The sequence below is a fragment of the Drosophila ananassae genome, chromosome 3R (genome assembly GCF_017639315.1).
Source record: "Drosophila ananassae strain 14024-0371.13 chromosome 3R, ASM1763931v2, whole genome shotgun sequence".
NCBI classification, from domain to species: domain Eukaryota; kingdom Metazoa; phylum Arthropoda; class Insecta; order Diptera; family Drosophilidae; genus Drosophila; species Drosophila ananassae.
The window spans coordinates 20,927,505-20,950,855 of NC_057930.1; the positions used below are offsets into that span (position 1 = coordinate 20,927,505).

At 46.1% G+C, this 23,351-nt stretch overlaps 5 protein-coding genes across 7 annotated transcripts; 1 reads left to right on the forward strand and 4 right to left on the reverse strand.

The window, feature by feature from the left end:
• Positions 1 to 9: 9 nt before the first annotated feature.
• On the reverse strand, positions 10 to 8,277 carry LOC6498199 (tiggrin). The gene is made up of 5 exons (XM_001962245.4): positions 8,095 to 8,277; positions 7,160 to 7,440; positions 3,526 to 6,791; positions 476 to 3,460; positions 10 to 419 (listed from the first exon to the last, which is right to left on the reverse strand). Exons 2-5 carry the CDS (start codon positions 7,428 to 7,430, stop codon positions 354 to 356), a joined length of 6,588 nt encoding a protein of 2,195 aa, XP_001962281.2. The 5' UTR covers positions 7,431 to 7,440; positions 8,095 to 8,277; the 3' UTR covers positions 10 to 353.
• A 1,271-nt stretch (positions 8,278 to 9,548) lies between these two features.
• LOC6497344 (protein adenylyltransferase Fic) lies at positions 9,549 to 11,803 on the forward strand. The gene is made up of 4 exons (XM_001962244.4): positions 9,549 to 9,700; positions 9,754 to 10,781; positions 10,850 to 11,053; positions 11,113 to 11,803. Exons 2-4 carry the CDS (start codon positions 9,886 to 9,888, stop codon positions 11,504 to 11,506), a joined length of 1,494 nt encoding a protein of 497 aa, XP_001962280.1. The 5' UTR covers positions 9,549 to 9,700; positions 9,754 to 9,885; the 3' UTR covers positions 11,507 to 11,803.
• A 43-nt stretch (positions 11,804 to 11,846) lies between these two features.
• On the reverse strand, positions 11,847 to 15,061 carry LOC6498198 (peroxisomal acyl-coenzyme A oxidase 3). Of its 3 annotated transcripts, XM_044716617.1 has the most exons (8): positions 14,927 to 15,061; positions 14,730 to 14,845; positions 14,392 to 14,551; positions 14,069 to 14,206; positions 13,517 to 14,007; positions 12,700 to 13,448; positions 12,199 to 12,641; positions 11,847 to 12,138 (listed from the first exon to the last, which is right to left on the reverse strand). In XM_044716617.1, exons 2-8 carry the CDS (start codon positions 14,750 to 14,752, stop codon positions 12,028 to 12,030), a joined length of 2,115 nt encoding a protein of 704 aa, XP_044572552.1. In that variant the 5' UTR covers positions 14,753 to 14,845; positions 14,927 to 15,061; the 3' UTR covers positions 11,847 to 12,027. The 3 variants fall into 3 exon arrangements, with proteins under 3 accessions (XP_044572552.1, XP_014762029.1, XP_001962279.1); XM_014906543.3 differs by having other exon boundaries at positions 14,730 to 15,061; XM_001962243.4 differs by lacking the exons at positions 14,730 to 14,845; positions 14,927 to 15,061 and having other exon boundaries at positions 14,392 to 14,662.
• A 138-nt stretch (positions 15,062 to 15,199) lies between these two features.
• Positions 15,200 to 20,990, reverse strand: LOC6498197 (protein real-time). The gene is made up of 6 exons (XM_001962242.4): positions 20,601 to 20,990; positions 18,277 to 19,212; positions 17,965 to 18,223; positions 17,788 to 17,906; positions 16,496 to 16,817; positions 15,200 to 16,432 (listed from the first exon to the last, which is right to left on the reverse strand). Exons 1-6 carry the CDS (start codon positions 20,661 to 20,663, stop codon positions 16,155 to 16,157), a joined length of 1,977 nt encoding a protein of 658 aa, XP_001962278.3. The 5' UTR covers positions 20,664 to 20,990; the 3' UTR covers positions 15,200 to 16,154.
• A 226-nt stretch (positions 20,991 to 21,216) lies between these two features.
• On the reverse strand, positions 21,217 to 23,163 carry LOC6498196 (SUN domain-containing protein 2). The gene is made up of 5 exons (XM_001962241.4): positions 22,854 to 23,163; positions 22,216 to 22,797; positions 21,992 to 22,158; positions 21,519 to 21,938; positions 21,217 to 21,460 (listed from the first exon to the last, which is right to left on the reverse strand). Exons 1-4 carry the CDS (start codon positions 23,004 to 23,006, stop codon positions 21,911 to 21,913), a joined length of 930 nt encoding a protein of 309 aa, XP_001962277.2. The 5' UTR covers positions 23,007 to 23,163; the 3' UTR covers positions 21,217 to 21,460; positions 21,519 to 21,910.
• Positions 23,164 to 23,351: the final 188 nt, after the last annotated feature.

Sequence of the window (23,351 nt, forward strand, 5' to 3'; positions counted from 1 at the left end):
TTTTAGTTTGTTGTAAAATATTCAAAACAAAAATATAATTTATAGTCGTCTTCATAAAAGGCAATAAAATATAAATACAAATATAATACAAATTAAATTGTTTTAAAAAATATTCTAGTAGGTTCTAGAATCTAACATAGATAGTTCAAAAATCAAAAATTCAATTATTGTTTTTTAACCACATTTATTTTTATTAACTTATGATTAAATGTTAAAAAAATATTGCAAAAGTTATTAGGATTCATTGTCAGTTTGGCTTGTTTTTTAGCTTTTTAAATGTGTTAAAGAAATTTAACGACACAAGTGAACATCTGAATTAGGGCAGTTGTTAAATGGCAGTTTCCTCGAATGGCTTATCCAATTTTTCCCTTGAACTTCTCCCACAAAGACGGCTCTTCCTTGGCCACCACCTCCACCTGCTAATAGATTTAAGTTTATTATTAAATGGATCAGAATTTTAGTGGCAAGAACTTACAGGTTGCTGTTGGAGCTGGCCGCTCCTGTTGGCTTGGCTCTTCGGCTGGCCAAAGTTCTGGTCACTCAGATCCTCGATCTGAACCTGCTGTTGTCCCAAGTCCTCCTGGTTTTGGGACTGCAGCTGCGTCCAGTCCAATTCCTCCTCCTGCTGCTGCTGCTGACCAAGGTCCTCTAAGTTGCTGTTCCAACCAGTTTCCACCTGCTGTTGCTGTCCAAGATCCTCTACCTGGGGCTCCTCGCCAGCTGCCCGGCTCCATTTACCACCCAACGTAGCACTAGCCGAGGCCGACGATCCGGTTGGACCACCACTTGCCGACGCCGAGGCAGTTCCTACAGGCACGTTGAAGGTGTAGTCGCGACGACGATACTCGTAGCCGCCAACTGGCGACTCTCGGTTGTAGGGCAGCGGAGGAGGTGTGGACACGATGGGAGAAGGAGAAGGACGCCTCAGTGGCGGGGACCTGGTTTCGCCCTCCAGACCAGGCTCTTCGTTTTCGTCAAAGGTCTCCTCGTAAGTGTGCGGGGGCTGGTCTCCACGATCCTTGGAGAAGATCGGCTTGTAGACGGCGGTGGCATTGGTGCTGCCAGGATCCACGATATAGCCTCCGTTGGCTCCACCACCCGAGGGCAGGTCAATGAGTCCCTGGCTCAAGAGGAAGAGGGTTCGCCGCCAAATTACCAGCTCTTCGCCGAACTTGCCGTAATGATTCTGCAGGCGTCCCAAGCTCCACTGGTGGCGCTCCTCCCAGTTCTGCTCCTCAACTGTGACACCCACCTGGCGATGATTCACGAAGATCAGATGGTGCAGCTCGCTCTCGCGGAACTGCTGGAGGTCGCTCTGTGTCATTCCGTAGTAGCGGGCCACTTGATTGATGCGTTCCAGCTCCTTCTTCTGCCACTCCTTGAGCTGCTGCACCGAGATTTCATACTTCGAAGCAAACTCCTGCAGCAATTTGGCGTCCTGGCTCTGCCAGCTCTTCAACTGCTCCTGGGTCATGTTTTGGGTGCCAATGAACTTGTAGAGACGATCCCGTTCCTTCTGCTGCCATGTGGTCAGATGGTTGAGGCGACGCTTCTCCAGCAATGCGCTGCGAGCCATGTTGCTGATGGCGATTCTCTGCACAGGAGCCAGTTGGCCCAGACCTACGTGGTACTGCTCAGCCAGGCGCTTCTGGAAGGCGGTGTCCTGAGAGATGAACTCGAGCAACTCCTGCTCCGTGATCTTGATACTGGTGGCCACGCCGTTCAACCGCTGTCGTTCCTGTTCGGCCCAGTTGTTCTCCTGCTGAGCATTGTCCACGATGAGTCCCATATTGGAAAAGCGACGCAGTGCCTCCAGGTCGAAGGCGCGCAGCTCCTCAATGGTGATGTGGTACTGCGGGGCCAGGACGTAAGTGTCTTGGTTCAAGATCCTTTCGAGGGCCTGTCGCCCAACGCCGGCATTGCTGATGGCCGCCAGGTAAACGCGCTCCAGTTCAAGGGTCTGCCAGGAAATACCGGATCCCCGATCGATCCTGCGCTGGTCCAGCAACCGTTTGAGTTCCTCGCCATACCACGCCTTCAGCTCTTCGATGGTGATATGATACTGCTGGACCACGTCTTGGATGTGTTTTTGGTCGTTGTTCAATCGGATCGTAAGTTCGTCGATGGTCCACTTTTGTTGCTTGCGCTTCAGCTGGTTGATGAGATCCTCGATGTGGAGTTTCTCTCTTGTCTGCCACTCGGACACAACGAGGCCTTCGTTTTTGGCGGCATGATTCAGCCACAGATGGATGTCCTCGATGGTGACGTGGTACTGTCGGACAATCTGGTCGAAGATGGGCCTGTTGCGGACCAGGTAGCTCTCGAATTCCTGGCGAGTGAATGGACGCGTAGAGGTGACAGTGCGAAGGCGGGCTAGAAGATCGCTCTTCCAGGTGGCAGGCTGCTCGTCCCAAATGTTCACAATCTCCTCGTACTTAACATTATCCTGTGGGCGATCGATAACTCCGATAACCGTCAGCCGAGCTGCTTCCTTTTGAACCCACTTCTCCACCTGCTCCACAGTCACATGATAGTCGGAGGCAATGCCGTCCAACCTCTGCTTGTCGCGCTTCAGGAAGTCTACGAACTCCTGATAGGTGGCACCATCGCGCTGCTGCTGGAGCCAGTTGTTGAAGCCGCTGCTGATCTGCTGCTGCCACTGGGTCTGCTGTTCGATTTGGACGAGTCCGGAGCTCTGGAGACGTCGCGCCTCCTCCCGCAGCCACTGCTCCACCTGGTCGATGCCAACGTGGTGCGTCTGGGAGAGACTCTCCAGGCGGGCGTGGTCCTTGGTGAGTTCCCGTTCAACCTGCTCGTAGGGCAGTTCCTGCTGCTTCTTGAGAAGAAGCTCAATAAGGCGCTGTTGCTCCTCCACCTGCCACTTGCTCAAGTTCTGGACCTTGGCTTGGCCGGTCGTTCGCAGGTTGATGAGCTGCTGACGCAGCCACTCCTCGATCTCGGCCACGTTGACGGAGTACTGGTTGGCCAGTTTTTGCAGCCGTTCACGCTCCTGGTTCAGCTCCATCTCGAACTCGACAAAAGTCAGATGATTCTGCTGCTTCACCAAGCTCTGGAGACGCTCCAGCTCTGACACTTGCCAGGCGCTGAGGCTCTTGAGAGAGTCCTCTGTGCTGCCGCGCAGACGCTTCAGTTCAGCGATCATCCACTCCTCGATCTGTTCCACGTTAAGGCGGTACTGGTCGGCCAGTTGATGCAGATGGGCGCGATCTGCCAGGAGTTTCTGCTCGTACTCATCGGTGGACAGGCCATTCTTGTACTCGGCAATCAGGCTCTTGATGTAATCCCGCTCCACCACCTGCCAGGTTTGCAGCTGCTCGATCTCGAATTGTCCCTTTTTGCGAAGGTCCTCCAATACCTGCTTGACATAGTTCTCCACCTCAACAACACTGACATGGTGCTGCTCGGCCAGCTTGACCAGGAAACGATGGTCGTTGTTAACCTGAAAGAGTAAAAAAATGTGGGAATATTAGCTCAATCCTTCAAAGATGTATAGAAAATACATACCTTAGTCTCGAACTGCTCTAGAGTGATGTTGGAGTGTTGCTGGAGGAGCGAAAGGATGCGTTGCTGCTCGGTGCGCTGCCAGGCCGTCAACTGCTCGATGTTCAGTTTTCCCTGCTGCTTGAGCCTCTCGATTTCCGTTTGGAGCCACTTCTCGATCTCCTCAACAGAGGTGTGATACTGGAAGGCCATCGTCTGCATGTGCTCGCGGTCCTTTTCAAGTTCCGCCCTCAGCTCTTCGGCGCTCCACTGCTTGTTCTGCTTAATGAGAGCCTCCAGACGCTCACGCTCAGCCAACTGCCAGGAGGTGAGGTTGTCGATCTGCAACTGACCTTCGTCACGCATACGGGCCAGCTCCTGCTTCATCCAGCTCTCGATCTCCTCCACCTGGACGCTGTACTGGCGGGCCAAGCGCTCCAACAGCTCCCGATCCTGGCGCAAACGAGCCTCCAGCTGCTCGGTAGACTTATACTGCTGCTGGGCCAGGTTCTTCAGATGGAGACGCTCCACCTCCTGCCAGTTGGTCAGCTTTTCGCTGGGCTTCAACAGACCCATGCCGATGAAGCGCTGCTCCTCCTTCTTGACGAACTGCTCGATTTCCTCGATCTGGACATTGTGCTGCATGGCCAGGCTTTGGAGCTGGGCACGATCCTTAAGCAACCACTTGTGGAACTCCTCGACGGTGAAGTCGCGGTCCTGCACCATGTTGGTCAGATTTCCACGCCACTCCAGCTGCCAGTTCTTCAGTTTCTGCATTTCGATGAGCCCCTGGTCTTGGAGTTTCTGGATCTGCTGCTTTATCCATTGCTCGATCTCCTCGACGCGCACCTGGTGCTGCTGGGCAAGACTGTACAGGTGGGTCTGGTCCTTACTGATCTTGGCCTCAATCTCCTCGATGGAGTAGTCGTTCTTGTTGATCAGGTCCAGCAATCGCTGGCGCTCGATCTTCTGCCAGTTTTCGAGCTGAGCTTCCATGTTCAACTGGCCCTCTCGCTGGAGGCGATCGCCCTCGGACTTGATCCATTGCTCGATTTCGGAAACCTTGACGTTGTAGGTACTGGACAGATCCTGCAAGCGAGCCCGATCCGCCAGCAACTTACGCTCGAACTCATCTAGAGAGTACTTGTTGTTCTGGACAAGCAGGGCGATCTGGTTACGCTCAGCCTGCTGCCAGTCCTTCAGGGCTTCTGCCTTGACCAAACCCTGGCTCTGCAGGCGCAACAGCTCCTTCTTCAGCCACTCCTGGATGTCTTCGACACGCACCTTGTAGGTGTTGGCCAACTCAAAGAAGTGAGTCTGATCGCCCTTGATCTTGGTCTCCAGCTGCTCCAGGGTCAGTGAGTTGTGCTGGACAATGCTCTGCAGGCGCTCCCGCTCCTTCTGCTGCCACTGCGCCAGTTCCTGCTCTACCTCCTTGAGCAGGCCCTCGGACTGGAACTTCTTCAGCTCGCTCTTGATCCATTGTTCGATTTCCTCGACCTTCACCTTGTAGTTGACCGCCATCTGTTCCAGGTGGCTGCGATCGTTGATGAGCGAGTTCTGGAACTCCTCAATGGTAACCTGATTTTTGCCGACGATGTTGCGCAGGTGGTTACTGACACTGATTTGCCAATCCTTGATTTGGCTCTCCAACTGCTGCTGGCCGTGAATCTGTAACCGTTGCAGTTCCTCGCGTTGCCACTTCTCGAGCTCCTCAACGCTAACTCGGTACTTGGTGGCCAGGTTCTGGACATAGTTGCGATCCTGATTCATTTGCTGTTGCAGTTCGCCCACGGAGCCGCGATGTTGGCGCAGAATGCTCTCCAGGCGTGCCCGTTCCGAGCTCTGCCACGCGGTTATCTTGGACATCTGTTCGTTTTGGTCCTTGATGAGGCCTCCGATGCGAGACACTTCCCCGCGCAGCCACTGGGTCTGACTCTGCATATCGCCCTGATATTTCAGCGACAGATCCTTAAGTCTCTGTTGGTCATTCCTGATCGAGTTCTGGAGCGCAATCATCGTAGAGTTGTGCTGACGAATTAGTTCCTCCAATCGTTGCTTCTCCTTGGTGTCGTCCTCAGTCAGGGAGCTGGAGGAGTAAGACTCGCGGAACGTGACCTGTGGCACAGATGGGATCTGGGGGAGCAGGGACTCGTTCACTTGGTTAAAGCGGTAGTGGATACGCCGCAGCTCCTCACGCTGCCAATTCTGGAGCTCATCCCGGCTGATGCCATGTTGCCTGGCTACCTTGGCAAGCTTCTGTTCGTTTTCCCTTTGCCAGCGATCGAAGTCATCGCTGTTAAAGCCATTCTGGTGGATCAGCCAGTCCAGACGACCGCGTTCCTGCTTCTGCCAGGCGCTAGTATCCTGCACAGAACTCTGGTACTGATTGGCCAGAGCTTGGTACCGGGACAATTCACGGCGGTGGAATTCCTCAAGAATGGGTAGGGTGATGTGGTAACTGTTGGCCACCCCTGTCAGACGGTCCTCCTGCTGGCTTTCCCACTCCTGGAAAGATTGTGGGGAGGTCAAGTACCAGAAGAGGTGCTCCCTCTCCGCGCGCTTCCACTGCTCGTCCCGTGGTACTGAGGCCTGTCCAAATGGAGTATGTTGATCGAACACCAGCTTGCCATCTTGCCAACGCCGCTGCGACTCGGATCCACCAACGGAGGTCGTTCCATCCGGGTGCGTTGTAATGGTCTTGTTAAAGCGCCTGATTTCAACCGATGAAGTGGAACCTGGCAATGAAGCGGACAGCTGGCTAAGAGAGCTACCGGACCACTGCGGGTTCACATTCACCACCGAGTTGTAGCCCACAACCTTGGGCTCATCCATCCAATCTCTTACAGTCTTCTTTCGAGTAATAGTCGTGACAGAGCTGGACACTGGCACCGACATCTGGGATTGGCCGTAGTGGGCCTGATTCAACTGCTGTGAGCCTCCGTATCCGGTGAGTTTGGTAACCTCAGTACAGTTCCTGTGCACTGAGTAAGGCTTACCCTCGATATACTTCACCTCGACCGGATAGGCATAGTTCTTGACCGTATCGAATTGACTCAAGTCTAAGGGCTGATACGGATTCACGTCCAAAATCTGCTGTACTTGGCCACTCTCGGTATCGGAATACTGTTCCAGCAGCTCAGCGGCCTTGGCCTCAAAGAAGTTTGGCTGCGCAATGGTGTTGTAGTGGATGCGGGATTGTTGCATATCAGTCACCAACTGCTGGCTGTTTTTCGAACAAATCTCATCCAGTTGGGAGGAGGTCTTTCCGGTAAGTTCCAAGATTGAATCTGAAAAGATAGAAGGTGTTACTGGATTACAGAATTTAAGAGTAAGGCAGTCTATCTTCTATCTTCTGGCTGGGATTAGTTTTAAAAAATTTTTTAAGATACTATTTTTTCTTTCTAAAAAAAAACGTTTTTAAGGTCAATAACTTAAATATATTGTAAAGATACTGGGGGATTCCCAGAATTCTTTGAAATCCAAACATACGTGGGAAGCAATATGAAAAAATGTTGTCTTACTTTCTCATGATCTTCAAGATATTATATCAATTATATCAAGATCGCCTGAGGGCACTTTATGATAAACAGAATTTAAACCTTTCCTTAGCTGGTAAATAAATGAAGTCACATGTTTAAAATAAAATTGTACTTACGACTCCAGGGCAATGGGTATCCAAAGGAACTGGAACTCTGCGACAGGCTGTTGAATTTCTGTTTCAACTGATTGGCGAGCTCGCGAACTTCGTTGAAGTGAGCGGATCCCCAGGAGTTAATCTGGGGAGGCACCTGGGACTGTAGGTTAGCCGAGGTTTGTCCATTGCCATAGGATGACGAGGATCGGGAGCTGTATCTAGAGCTGTATGTGGAGTAGCCATGGCAACTGGCCACCGTAAGGAGCAGAGCGTAAACACCCAAGGCCCTCATGCCGGAAAAGCTGCAAAGCAACAAACAACAATATAATAGTGTCATTCATAAATTATTAAAACTAGAGTAGTACAAAATGCTGTCGCAGAAAATGAAATTTATTCTAAGGTCCCATAATTGAGAGCCCATTTTTGGAGCTGATAGCAAGTGGAAGTCGAATCTAGTTCAGGCTGTGGTTGGATGGATTATCGCATCAGCTTGGACTGGGGGTCGCCAAAGGTTAATCGGGAGATAATGCTTGGGCATCATGCTTGGGTTCGGCCCATGAAAATATTACTTTAAGTTGGGACATACTGTTAAATTTTGTTCTTATTTGTTTTTCGTTTTTTTTTTTATTATTTTTTTGTTCAACCATTAAACCTTTGTGGCCTCCAAATTCCCTTTCCATCCGGTATCTGTTGATAAGTCCAATCCCCCCGACTTGACGACGTGTTACTTTCCTGGCACCCCCTAAAAATTACACATTTCCTTAAGATCGAATAGTGCAACACCTTGGGAGTCGGACGTCTGCTCAAATAGGTCACACACATGCATTTTCCCAATTAAGTTTTATTTATTTCTGGAACATATTTTTGGGGCCACTTCAGTCTGTCTTCTGGTTATTTTTAAATGCATGTTTTTTTGGGGTTTTTGGATGTTCTTATAACTTTGGTAGATAACTCACTGGGGGCTCTGTTCCGCAAAGCACTTGAATTTATTGGATTTGTGATTATAATCACTTAATTATTATAAAAGGAACACTTTCAGGACACTTCACCGAGAGTTCACTATCCGTTGTAAGATCGAGAGGAGACCGTTGCGCCTCGTGGCGCTGCCGAAACAAAACTGGGAGCCGATCCACGATCCGGAATCTTATATATGATGATCTCTCACAGCAGCGAGATGCTGTGTAGGAGCCGACAAATTAATTGAGAGGGATGCTCCGAAGAGAAACTGTTATCACTATTCATAATAGAATTAAGCATACTTTGATTTTAGGGGATTTGCCAAATTATCAATGACCAAATGTTTACGTATGACACAAAGGGTGACCGGTGACCGGTTCTCCAAACGACCTTAAATACGCGGAATCCGCAAGTGATTCACAAGCCGGTCTCCGATGCAATAGATCAAAATAATTCTAGTGCGTGATCTCATGTATTGTTGCGTACTCCGGGAGGCTGGTAATTTATAAATTGCAACGAGTGTGGGTTCAGTTTTGAATATTCCATTCCAATGACAAAATACAAGATTTACATAACACTTGTATAAATATGACTATAAAAATAAGTAATTTTAAAGTGTTTTTACTAATAAAAAAGTATATTTTTTACCTATTTATCTTTTTTAACCACATAAATAACTCAAATCAAATGGATAAACTAATTAAGAAATTCTGCTAAAACACTAATGGTTCTCGAGAATTCTTGAGATTCATTCACAAGAAAAATAAGATATATCCGGCTTATTAAAAACCACTTAATGACTTCAAAAATTACGGCTTTTCTATGATCGGAAAATCCAATCTTAAAAACTTATAAAGAATATTATAATCATATATAACATATATAACATTAAAAAAAACACCTTGCCTTGATTCAGAAATAAAAAGCCATGTATTTATAATACCAGCTTTTGTTTTAGCATTTTCATAATAATAACATTAAATTAATGTTTTCAGTTTTATTTGAACTATATTCCAATAAATTTTCCAATGCATTTTCCAAAAACCGCTTGGCAGTAATAATTTTAAAATACAATTTTGGAATCGGCATCTTAGCGGCAAACCTTTATTTGTAATTCATCAGCCTATTTTTTCATATGAAATATTAAAAAACTTAAGAAAAAATAAAACAATAAATATACTTTTAATACTTTCCCCAAATATTTTTACATTTTGTATAGTTTTTCAAGCTTCAAACAGAGGATTAGAAAAACTGAGATAGTTGGCAACACGGGTAAGGATGCTCTACACTTCGATAGTAGACTTATATTTTCACTGGCTGTAAAAAACAAAAGAATTATAGAATTCTTAAAGATTTATAGAAAATATTCATTAAAATGATTATATGTAATATATGTTAAATGTAATCCTTTTTTTCTTTTATTTTTATTCAAATCGTGAAAATCGATAATCAATATCAACGATTGCATCTGTAATCGAACAGAAGCACATCTCTATACCAATTTCTGAACTTGTGGATATGTGGACTTTTTTGATTTGTTGTTTATAAAATGAGGACTATGCTGATCAGATTGTTGCTTTGACGAAATTTTAGAAGAATCGACTGGTGAGCCTTTTGACACCTTTTTTATGGTTGACATTTAAAACATAAAAATATAGGTTTTTGAGCTCTTCCATTGCACCTGAATGAGGTTGAGCTCGAATCTTTCAGATTCCGTTTACCATGTACCTGAGGAGCAGAAATACAAAAATTCCAGTGACCCCTAGACTGATCTAAACACAGGAACAATAATGGGAGCGACCGACCAGGCACTTGAGGCGGAAAGCAAGACCACAGAACCGCCAAAGACTCCTCCAGTGCCAGAGCAACATGACCGTCCTTTCCTTGGACGACAGGCCAACCTCTGCCACCTCCTAGTGTTATTGTTCAGCGGAGGATTGGCCGCCATTACGTTACACATCTTTACGTCTTCAAATGTGGGCTGGCGTCTACGCCAGTTGCACCATCTGCCCACCGCCCACTACCTTCAAACACGAGACGAGTTCGCCGTCTACTCCGTGGACGAGCTGAACGCTTTTAAGGAGTTCTATGACCGCAGTATCAGCGACAGTGTTGGGAGCAGCTATTCGGAAGCAGAAGAAACCAACATTAAGGAGGCTCTGGGTGCTCTTCGGCTGGCCCAAGACATGTACCTGGCAGGTAAAGACGATAAGGCGGCTCGACTGTTCCAGCATTCCCTTGCCCTGGCGCCACGTCACCCAACAGTGCTGCTGCGCTACGGCGAGTTTCTGGAGCACAGCCAACGGAATATTGTACTGGCGGATCAGTACTACTTCCAAGCACTGTCCATCAGCCCAAGCAATTCCGAGGCCCTGGCCAACCGCCAGCGGACGGCCGATGTCGTCCAGTCGCTCGATGAACGTCGCCTAGAGTCGTTGGATTCAAAGCGCGATGCTCTCTCTGCCATTCACGAGTCTAGCGCCGCTCTGCGCCGAGCCAAAAAAGAGGCGTACTTTCAACACATATACCACACAGTGGGTATCGAGGGCAACACCATGACACTGGCCCAGACGCGCTCCATTCTGGAGACCCGTATGGCCGTCGATGGCAAGTCAATTGACGAGCACAATGAGATCCTAGGCATGGATCTTGCGATGAAGTACATCAATGCCAGCCTTGTGCAAAAGTATGTTTATTATTTCTGCTTTAAATGTTTTGTTTTCTGTCTTTACAATTTATTAATTTTTTTGACAGAATGGAAATAACCATCAAGGATATTCTCGAGCTACACCGCCGTGTTCTGGGCCACGTAGACCCCATTGAGGGAGGCGAGTTCCGCCGGAATCAGGTGTATGTCGGAGGCCATGTACCCCCGGGACCAGGAGACCTGGCACTCTTGATGCAGCGCTTCGAGAGATGGCTCAACTCGGAGCACAGCAGCTCCATGCATCCTGTGAAGTGAGTACAAGATAGATCATTTGAGGAACATGAATATAATTTGATTTTGTCCTTCCCAGCTATGCTGCTCTAGCACACTACAAATTGGTGCACATTCACCCATTTATCGATGGCAACGGACGCACTTCCCGCCTTTTAATGAACACGTTGCTGATGCGAGCTGGCTACCCGCCCGTGATTATTCCCAAACAACAACGCAGCAAATACTACCACTTCCTGAAGCTCGCCAATGAGGGCGACATTCGGCCTTTTGTGCGTTTCATCGCCGATTGCACAGAGAAGACCCTAGACCTGTATCTCTGGGCCACCAGCGACCTACCTCACCAGATCCCCATGCTCATTCAGTCGACGAGCGAGGCTGGCGAGGGAGTGCCTCAGTTGCAGTCGTCTCAAATGGGTGGAGGGGCGTCAATACCAGAATTCCATGAGTCCGGTTCTGGATCCCTACCCTAACACATGCCCCCACGTTCGATAACTAGCAAAATTTTGTATTTATTAACATTTTTGTTGTACATACTTGTATATTTATCTATATGTGCGATGTTCCCTAGATAATTCCCTCTTTATTTAATACAATTGGTATCAGACTGTGATCGTATATAAGCTTAAAGAACGCACCAAAAATCGATCGTAAGAATCAAATATCATAGGTACTTTGGCTTACAAAACTGCGCAAATATTAAGTGAAATACAAAGTATTGTATTGTTTGTGTTAAGTATTGAAAGGTGCAATAAACCTGTGAAAAAATATTCAAAAATTGAACCAAAGAGTTCATTTCGAATATTTGTTATATAGTATTTAAGAATGTCCAGCGTTTAAGGATTTATTGATTCTTAAAAACAGAGAGACTACGTCGCGTGATTCCATGAATTCACAGATCTCTATTTTTAAGGGCAAAATATTTGACTATAATAGTTGAAATCTTATGATATATTTAGTACAATTGCACATGTGAATCTCTTGTAAAAAGGCTTTACAATTTGCCGCGCTTCAGATAAGGCTTGTAGGTAACGTCACGCCACCACTGAGGACGCTCATAGACTCCAGGAGTGGAGACAATAGTGCGCTGCAGATGTTGGTAAACCTGCAGAAAGATGAAACATAAATTAACGATTTAAGACCTTCGACTAGCAGAAAAACTTACATTGCCATCGCTCATGCCAAGGGGCGAGTTAAGTATAAAGTCTGTGGGTGCAATTGCATCCACGAGGGCGATGGCCTCCTCCTTCAACAGAGGCAACAGCTTAAGGATTCCCTGCTCGAACAATTCCAGCTGCGAGCTGTTTTGGAAGTAACCACCCTGGTAGAAGATTGCAGCGTACTTTGTGACCAGATGTGCGCCGTAGAAGGAAAGCACCTGCTGCAGAACCTTCTTCTCAGCCGTATCGGGCAGTCCAATCACGAACTTGTAGAACTCGTAGTAGATGGTGCGCTCTCCGTAGATGATGGAGAGCTTCTGGGCCGCGAAGACTTGGATATTGTTGCGCGTCTCAAACGCATCCTTGCCCTCGCGCTGCAGCTGCTCCACCCGCTTCACAGTGGTCTCCAACTGCCAGGAGGTCAGCCAGTTCAGCGCCTTGAGAAGATCTGCCAAGGGTTAACAAAAAATTAATATAAAAGAAAACTTTACTAATATGTGACTTACTCTGCGGATTCAAAGCATCCTCCGCCGTACGCTCCAGACCCTTTTGTGTCAGTATCGTATCTATGTCCTTCAGGAAAGCAACTGTCTCCAAGGGAGACACTGCCACGAAGTCGGCGTTGTTGCGGCGGAGATTGACGAGCCAGTTGGAAGCCTGCTGGATAAGAGTATTGTTCTCGCCCTCGTAGGTGCAGTTGGCGTCGTTGTCGTTCCTAAGATCGCCCAATCCGGAAGCCCTAAGGTATCCATGACCACCACACGCTTCGCGACACTCCTGGATTCCGTCACGGGCCGCCCACGTGGCTACTGGCTTCAGAGCCGAAGAGATGGCGTGAATCTCCATGCCCGCCTGCGAGGTGTCCTCGCCGGTGAGGCTCTTCATGGACAGGTCCATGTTTTTCTTGCCAATCCAGAGAGTGGCCACGCGGAGAGCGATCGTGGTTGCCAGATGGGGGATAAGACGGTACTGCTGCGACTGGTACTCGATCACCGGCCACTCAGCAGGGCTGTTGGGAGGACCGAACTGCCGGCGACTGGCAGAGTACCGGGTGGCAATGGTAATCGCCTTGCTCAGAGCCACGTACGTAATGGCGGTAATATTGACGCGACCCACAGAGAGAGCACCTAGGGAGGCGCCCAAACGCTTCCGCTCATCCTTAATTTGGCTGATGTAGTTGCCTTGGTCGTCGATGTCGCCGGTCTTGGACAGGAGGTTTATCTTGGGAATGCGGTACTGGTTGAACATGACAAATCTGAAATAGAAAGATTAGACAACATTATTATTTTACGATCACTTCCGCCCATAAACAATGCCACCTACCCGTTGTCGATGCCGTTGAGGCCAATCTTCTCGCCCAAGTCACCGACAGTGACTCCGGGGAAGGGCAGCAGCGTCCGCTCGTCCCGGATGGGCACCAAGAACGCTTGCAGGCCCTGGTGCTTCTCGTCGGGCACGTATAGCTGGGCGTAGACTATAGCATGAGTGCAGGTCTTGCCCAGGTTTCCCACCCAGCACTTGGCTGCCTCGAAGTCGGGAGTGTGTAGGATGAACTCCTGCCGTTTCAGGTCATAGGTGGCACGGGTGCGCATGCCGAGGGCATTAGTGCCGTGGGAAATCTCTGTGAGGGCGTAGGCGCCCAAAATCCGGTTGTCGGCAATCTTGGCCACGTACTTGCCCAGTCGCCCCGATCCGTTGGACACCAGTGTGCTGGGGAACATGCCAGTGGACAAACCGAACTTCACCGACGTGCTGAAGTCGTAGCTGAAGATGGCCTGTCCAAAGGCCAGCAGCAAGTACGGAGTGTTTATGTACTAAAATAATATAAATTATCATTGGAATGGATTCTCGACGGAAGGTAGTAACTCTTCAAACCTCATTGACGCCGTAGAACTGTTGTTCCCAAAGGAGGTGCTGCCGTTTGTTGGCCAGCTCCCGAACGCGTTCCAGGTCGGGCACCTCCGGCTCCCGCTGGTAGTCGGGGTGTCGCTCCATCCACTGCCATACTTTGTGCTGCAAGCAAGGGTGCATTGGAAAAGCGGTTACTTAAAGCAAAAGCCAGATAAGGAGCGCGGGGCGATTAGATGAGGGCGGGGTGCAGCCCCGATAGCGAACCGCTGGGAGCGGAGCACAAAGAAGTTTGTACTTTGACCCCATTCGCCACCGACCTGTATTCCACCAACCCAATTACCAGTTACCTTTAGGCGAATGTGCTCCTCTCCCTCCAGCAGTACGTTCATGCGCTTGTAGCAGAAGCTCGCCCTTTGGCGGTACTCGTCCAAAGGTCCACCTCGGAACTCGGGGAAAATACGTTTGTCTTCAAGGATGTTCTCGGGGGTTTTCTCCTTCCCACGGTCACTGTAATGGGCGCCAAGGGCGGTCAATAGCTGGTTAAGATTGCTCTGCCCTCCACCAAGATCTGCGCCATCCTCTCCACTTGCCATCGCAATAGGTTCTGACTAAATAGGCAGTGGTGGTGGGGCCAGTGAGGAGGCGGGGCCATCGAGGTGTAGGGGCAGGGGGGCGGAATACTCACTTGGTGGAACTCAATGCAACCATGTCTGCTTAACTTTTTCCGTTGATCGGCGGAGGGACTGGTGTGTACGTTAAGGCCGTCAGGCACAAACTACCATAACGTCCAGATGGTCATAACTATTATTAAGAAAACAAGTGGTGACCACCGATAAGCCCCACCGGTGGCGGCTTATCCGCCCGCCACAGCACCAATTTTACCTTGCTTTTCCCAGGTTCGCATTCGCCGGATAAGATACGGGGCCATTGAAGAGGAAACGAAATTCCATATAGTCATTCGGCTCTCGGACCTCTACGGTTTTCAAGAGATTTTGTTTATTTTTACCAATCTCATAAATTTAATTTCCTATCAACGGGAATAGCGAATTATCGATAACCAGGGTTGGAAGGGATTCAAAAAAGGGCGCCAATTTTTGAATTCGTGTTCAAAACATAAATTTTCTTTTGATGATTTGATAATAGAAACAGTAATAATTTTGTTTTTAATGTTTATTTTGGTAGACTTCTCTCTGGAAATGTCCATTTTATTAATTTTACGTATAGATATGAACTTAAATCAAATTTCACATTACTACAGTACGTATTAGAGAACATCGATGGTGTTGTGGGAATTGAATTTTAAAGAAAACATATACCACATAACCATTAATCTTAAAAAAAAAAAAAAAATGCTTACTTTATTCTCTATTTAATTTCAATCTTTTTAGAACATTAATTATTCCGGGATCACAACACTCATCGATGCTTCTTAGTTCTACAACTTACATGCATCTGATATCTAACTAAATAAAATTTGATCGCTATAGTAGTAGGATAGTTTCAAAGTCATTTAAAATGTATTTTTTGCTTTCAATAATTAAACTAATTAGGTAACACGTAGTCATTACTAAATATTCGTATATCGATCGTTTTCGTACCAATTTCTTCCTTTTTTTTTGTGTTATTACAAGAGCAGAAGCATTGTTTGGCTATAAAAAACATTTACGTCATATGTTTATAAGCTCTGTTGATATACTTGCTAAAATGGACTAATTGACGGCTCGAAATGAATGTAAAAATTGCGTGATTTGTCTATTAGATACAACCGATTACTGAAGATCGCATTTGCTCAAGTTTCATACGTGTATGGCATACATATAATGTACTGCTCGAAATATATAAGTTAAATGATAGGTATTGTTGTGCCAATAAAATGTAAACCAAACTATTTTAATACTAAATAAATCTAAACCAACTAAGTTAAGCGATATTGCCACTTTCGATCTTAGAAGAATATATCCGGAGTGTCAAACAGGTTGAGACTCTTCTCCATGAGCGTGCCGGTCAGCAGGCTCGATTCCATTGCCTCTATCGGTTCTCTATCCTTTGCTGTCCAGGAGTCTGTCCTGCTGTTGGTGCAGGTGGCGCCCTCCTGTTTGCTTTCATATAATCAACTGTGTATTGAGCTCGCCGCCGACGAGTTTGAGGAGAAGGCCGACTGCAGGCTGGTCATCGAGCCTCTGTAGTTCACGGAGCTGAGGACCTCGTAGAAGAAGTTCAGCTGCGCTCCCGAGGGGCTGAACCAATGCATCAAATAGCTATCGTTGTGGTGCATCACGTGCGAGCCCTGCACGCTCTCCTTGTGCCGGCAAATGAGTGTCGGCTCCTCTCGGAAGTAGTTCACGCCCTCGACGAACTCCGTCAGATCAAAGTAGGAGACGGCGGCATCTGTGCGTAAAAATGGAAGGTTTAGTAATCTTTCTTTGGCAAGATGTCTTTAGGAATACCTACCACTCTTTTCTGGTAGTTCTTGGGTCACCCGGTAAAGGGTAAAGTGCAAGTCGTTCCGCAACACATCGAAGTCCCAAGTAAGAACACTCTTTGGGTCGTCGTTCCTGATGAGCAACTCGTGGGTGAAGCCAGCCTTCAGCTCTATGGTCTTGTACAGGTTGCGGTGTTCGTGCTGGTGAACTGCTGATAGTCGCTTCGATGGAATAGATGCTTCATCAGAGGACTGGGCAGGTCCATCGGCGTTCGTTTCGTCATCGTGATCTTCCAGGGAGCTCATCTTGTAGAGTGTTTTCGGCACCAGTCCTCCCTCATGTATCATAGTCTGATAAAAATGGATCACAGGATTAAAAATATTGTCAAGACGGAGGACTATTAGGACTAGGCTTGCCTCTGAATCGACACATTTGGAGGACCTGCACAAAAACGCGGCATGGACATGGACGCTGGACGCACAATGGGGTAGGGGGATTGGATTTTTGGCTTTTGTGGATGCCGTGGCTAAGCATAACTTAAATTGACACGACTAACCCAAAACAAAAACGCATAAAACTGGTAAGCAACAAAGACAAAAATGCAAAACAAAGGCGGACAAGTTACAATTAAAGAACAATTGAACTGATGGATGGTGAGAAACGGGATCGAAGGCAGGCGCAATTGAACATGAATCGAGAAGGAATAGAAAGATATGCTTACACAATGGCATTTAGCTAAATAACAATACTTAAAATATTTCTGACTGACTTGCTCCGCATGCGACCCGGGCTGGGTCTCTGTCTGAGCAGGGAAGAGAAAAAATTGGGCAAAGTAAACAAAATAACAATATAGTAAGTACGTTGTCTAAACTCCAAAATCGCCTTCCACTTCACAAATTAATTCAATATCTGTGCGAGTAAAATAAAACGAATAGAACCTTTCATGGCAAAGCAATACCTATTTTTAACAAATAGATCTGTTTTGCCATAAAATAAATAGATTTTTAAGATCTTCTTCGTCATCTCCTCTTAACCGCGTTGCACACCACCTCATAAAATCATAAACACCTTATTATAATCGGCGGAAGCAAACTTTTAAACCTATTAAAGTAAGAAATAAACATTAAACGAACTTAAACAGTAAGTTTAAAACAATTGGGATAGCTATTAAGGTGTACATTACGCCTATAATTATCACACTGTAGAGGTTTGTTTTTTAATTATAGGGGAGGTTTACTGAACGCCGGCTACTTCAGTTGGGAGCGTCTATAATATATTAATTATCACACAGTTAGCTGGGCAGGGCCAGCATTTGCTCACCTTGCAGGGTCCACCTAGAAAGTCTGGAACTATCTCCTCATCCAGATACTGCGAGAGACCTTCTTTCATGTGAGCGCAGTCCGGGCCGTAGAACAGGAATTTGGACCGTGTATGCTCGTCTATAAATTAATCATTATTTTGTATTAAAAAATATACAAATTATATGCCCGCACCCACCTATGAAAGCGCTGACAATTGTCCAGGCAATGGGGAACACTCTGGGCGCTCGCACCACCAGAACACGGCCCATGGTTTCGGGATAATTACGCTCCACCGTTTCAATGATATAGAGCAGGGCCTTGATTCCAGGTCGCCAAAGGTGTCGCATGGAAAGCCCCTCCAGGTCCACGAGCAGGGACCAGTTGAGTATGGGCTTCTCCAGACGTTCGGCAGACTCGTTGATCTTCTGAATGCCCTCTTCGCAGATGTGTAGAGCCTAAAAGCCCTGACCAATTAGTATAAGTTTTCAAGTATCATTTGTTTCCTTACCAATCGCAGCAGACCCTCCATGCCCAGGGACTTCAGAAGACCCTTGACATCCATGTGACCCAGTCGAAGTATGTAGACTGGGCGACCGTCCTTGTCCTGGTGATGCCAGCCGCCCGGAAAGTGCTCCACCACCACAGCCGGCTTAGAGTACTCCTCCAGAAGGGAATCAATGCGATGTTCGCGTCGCCAGCGAAGCGAGTCACACAGCATAGAAAAGGCCTGGCTGACGTGCCAGTCTCTAGCTGCCAAGAAACGCAGTATGGTCTGATAACTGGGCACACGCTCCAGGTCATCGACACCATCCAGCATTTTTCGCAGCTCCAGCAGCTTGGACTCCTGCATGGGCGATAGTTGGCCCAGGCTCCGGGCAATAAAGTCACCATCAAGAAGAATATCGTGATGCTGTTCGGCAGCAGGTTCCAATATCGGCGACTTAGGAGCATCGGGCGGTGGCGTCCAACGATCCACGTGTGTGATTCCCTCTTCGCGCAGCTGGCTAATGAAGAACTCGATGATTTCCTTGCCCTTGAGCGTGGTCTGGGTATACTGCTTCATTCCCATTTTCTCCATGGAGTGCTCGAAGCCGAAGAAGTTCTTAATGTCTAGCGTGGCTGTCTGGTCGAAGCATGTCCATTCTGCGTTGTCCGGATGAGCATAGTATCGGCATCGTTCGAAGATCTCGATGCGGGACGAGAAGCTCTCGTTCACGGCCTCGATACACAATGTACGGCTGTTCATGTCCAGATAGTTGTGTTGCACGAAGAACACAAAGTCCACGCCGATTAGCTTCTTGAAAATATACGGAGCTTCCACCGCCAACTTGCAGCGCCGACTCGTGTTCCGCTTGGCCCCGTTCTCCAGCGTCTCATCCTTGATGATCTGGCAGTCGAGCACAATTGGCATTTGTGGACAAGTGGGAAACCGGCGCTCATAAGCCTGGAATGCGAAAAAACAAGCAAATTATGATGAGTATTGAGTCTTATTATTATTGAGTATTATTAAAGAACAATGAGTTGGTTTTCTGTCTGAAAAATGCCCTCTAAACTTCAGGCTAGTGATTATCTATTTTTAAAGTAAAGCGCTCCTTTGCATGACAATTAATTTCAATTCTTTAAATAATTGAAAAGTTCAGGGCAGGTCCTGCAAGTGTGTAGGAGGATTAGGGACAACTTAAACAGCAGTGCTTTGTGACATTGACTCCCACATTTATTTAATTATTGAGTTCCCTTGAGTTGGAAACGTGAGAATAGGCATGTGAGCGATGGTCAGGGTCTCTGAGACTCCATGGGATTTGTTTGGTTCCTTAAATATTAATAAGTTCATAAGTTCACTGGCATTATTAACTGAATTCTGTAGAAAAAGCTAGATATTCTTTATGACTTATCTAACAAACAGATAGAAGCAACTGAATGGATTATGTTAAATTGGTTCTATTAGATAAAAATATAATTATAATTTATTCATATCAATTTAAAGTGCCCTCAAGATAGTCCCCAGTGCCAAATCTAGACGGAAGCTTTTCAAAAAGATAATTTGCCATTTGAGTTAGCGCGCAATCACTGCCGAGTCCCCTTCCATTATATTTTAGTCTTTGTACCTAGGCTCTATAGTCCGCATAAGAGACATCCGCGACTTATACAATATATATATATTTTGCTTATCAGCATCACAAAGAAAGCTATATACTATAGCTTCCTCGATGAATGGATTTTTAAAAATTAATATACATTTTTGAACAATCAGTTTGGGGTTTTTGGGGAGGAATAGATTCTCAATTTCTCCAGAAATCCATACACTTTTCTAACAATTCACAAATATTTGGATAAAATAATCAGTTCTGGGTGAATTCTCTTAAAAATTATTCAATTCTACAGCTATTAATAGTAATAATTCCCTTACATAAGGCAGTTATGCGACATTATTTTCGCAAACAAGCCAAAATCAGCCATTTCCTGTTTTAATTTTCAGTATTCTCTCGTTGATAGAACACCATTCATAAAAGCAGAGATAGAGAAAAACATGGGGAAATGGGAGACGGAGCTGGGAGCTCTCCGAGAGAGCGCAACAGTGGGCCACCAGTGCATGGGGCGGAATTGGGGCCTGCCCAAGGTTAATTTTATTTATCTTCTGCACAAGTGTAAAAAGCGGAACTGCTGTTGGCCGAGCGAGCTGCAACTGCTAGCCTTTTCGAAGGCTTCCAAACCCTCATACCCCATACCCCCCACAAATCCAATCAAAATGAACGTAAAACTCGGAAAAAGTGGGTGGGGGGCAGCTGCTGACCCTACGCCTACGCCTACGCCTACCGCAAATAAAATACACACCTTCATCACCAACTCGAATGGATATTTGTAGACCCGAACGGGGGACTGAAACTTTTGCACCATCTCGTTGCCTTTCCGTGATAATTGTTTATTGATCCGTAATCGACACTTTTCGCAGTTTCAGTTTTTTTGTTTGTTTTTGTTTTGTTGTTATTGTTTTGGACGCAGTAGAGAGTTGTAGAGGCGCCTCCGGTTAGTAGACAGATTTTGAGCCGAGTGTCGATTTGAATAGTGACAGCGACAGCTTGCTGGGTTTTACTGTATCTGACATGCGTTGCTCCAGGTGTGGGGGTGGTGGGCACAGCCAGAGCGTGCTAGGCGTCGCAAAACTGTCTTGGAAAACAGGGAAAGCCTTTCTCCAACAAGCAAACGTTATTAGTGTTACCGTGGATCAGGACGATATGGATACCACGAAAATTAAATCTGGTATTTTTTGTTATAAACCGGTATGAAACGGTCATACTGAATACCGGCAACCAGGAATTTCTGAAATTCAAATTTTATAAGTACCATAAACTTTTATTAAAATGCAAAACCTCCCGAATAATGTCACTATAACCTCACAACACCATGTTATACTTCCCTCATTTGATCCACAAGAAATTAGCGAATCGACTTGGGGTTAACATTTTATTTAACAAAACAGAAAACAAATCAACAAATTAATACACTCTGCCAAGGGAAACCTAAACTTCCTGACACATTTAGGGCTTCCAAAAATCTGTAATTTGTGTTGAAGACGAAGACGAAGACTAAAAAAAGGTACAACTTCCGAAAACATAGCCTTGGGTTATGTGGGTGTTTCTTCTAGATGTGTCTCCATTGAAGTTTCCGCTTTTGAATATTGAGTGTTGTTGAGCCTGGTAAAAAAAAAGATTTAAAACGTTATAAATTTATTTAGATGCAATTTTCACTTACATATCCATCAAAATTCAGAAATCCTTTGTAGTGTTGCTGTAAAATCGGGGAGCTATCACATTTTCCATGCGCGACAAGATACATAAATGGTTTGGATAACTGAAGGGACACCTTCGAATCCAAAGGCTTAGACATCCTGTTTCTTGGATTAGCATTAATCTTTAAAAACTAAAAAACCATCTGACTAATTGAAACTAATACCAATTAAACTAATTGAACTAATCTAACTGAACTAAACTATTTAAACTAATCCAACTCTGTTATCGGAAAAGAAAACTATGTGAAATTCCTTTTGTTTGTACACCTCAACACTGAACCCTAACAAATTACCCCAAAACTATTAAATAAAACTAATTGAACTAAAACTAAAACAAAGAAACGGAATGTGGTGACTACTTCAGCTTCCCAAACACCTCAACACTGTAAATAAAAAAAGTTTAAACAAAATGATTAATAGACTTCTATTTTCTTACCGATAGACACATGTGGCATTCGCACCATGATTTGTGTTGAAGACGAAGACTAGTTTCCGGAAAGAGCACTTGGCCATGGCCTTGTAGCTCTGGGTGCGCTTCTTAGCATCGTTGTCGTATCTCCAGTGACCAAGGAGCTCCCGCTTTTGGCAATCCGCTTGTAGACCCTGGTAGGATAAGGATTCTTAAGAAAGTTTAGCGATTTAAGAACAATATCCACCCACATAAACATCAAAATCCTTTGGGGCGCTGTTGCTGCACAGACGAGGAGTCATTTCTTTAGCCACATGGGACAGGGTAATGGTCTCCACTTTAATCGGTTTGGCCAGCTGAACGGTCACGGTGGCCCGACGTCCTTTGAATCCAAAACAGGCGCCTGGAGCAAGGCTTGGACGCAGCATGTTGATTGGTGGATTAGCATTGAACTCCAGTCCCAGCAGCTTCCTTATAATGTTAGTTCCACCAATGGGCACGGCCACCGCACTTAAGATTCGAGCGCCCAACTCCTCGGAAGCGTAATTGAGGCGGACCTTGTCTGCGGGAGCCGGCTCGCTCTTAACTCCCGATTGTCCACCCTTGGCAGCGCACTGCGAGTTCATGACAGTCTTCTTCAAGTTATATACATCGTCCATCAGGTGGCCTAGCTTGCGCTTCACTAGCGTGTCCACATAAGCATTCAAGTCCCGATTGTCGCATTTCCCAGATCCACTCAGCTTTGATTCGGAACTGCCACAGCCGAACTTGCAGGGAGAGCCAAATGGGATCTGGGAATCCTTGCAATCTTCCTGCTGCTGGGCCATCATGTGCTGTAGGTGGCGATTAGGCGATTGCTTTTAAGAGGGGATGAGTAATGTATCCTTACTGATATATCCTCAACATCGTCACGAAGGCGTAATATATCTCGGGTATTCTTACTACTGCCTTTCATCAAGTAATAGAAAAAGGTTGAGAGGAGCAAAAAGGACATTATATAAGTTACACAAACACGCTTATTGGTACGACGACAACGATCCATTTCGACTAAGAATTATAAATTAATAACTATTTTTGAAAGAGAATTTTTTGAACTTTTTTTGGAAATTATTTTGCTTTCAAGAGCGAATTTCAAAATTCAAAAGTTGTAACCGGTTCAGAGGAATGATACACAATCACTGAACTTAGTTGAACAGTTCCAGTATCTGGATGTACACATGTTTCATGAGCTACTAGATTGCTTTAAAAAGCCTCATGAAATTTTCCAATGTTATTAGATTTCTTTAAGAATCACAATCTTTAAAATTAGATTCTCAGATACACTGTGCTACAGAATATAAATTCCAAAAAGATACACCAACTTTAATACCAAACATTTAGTATTAAA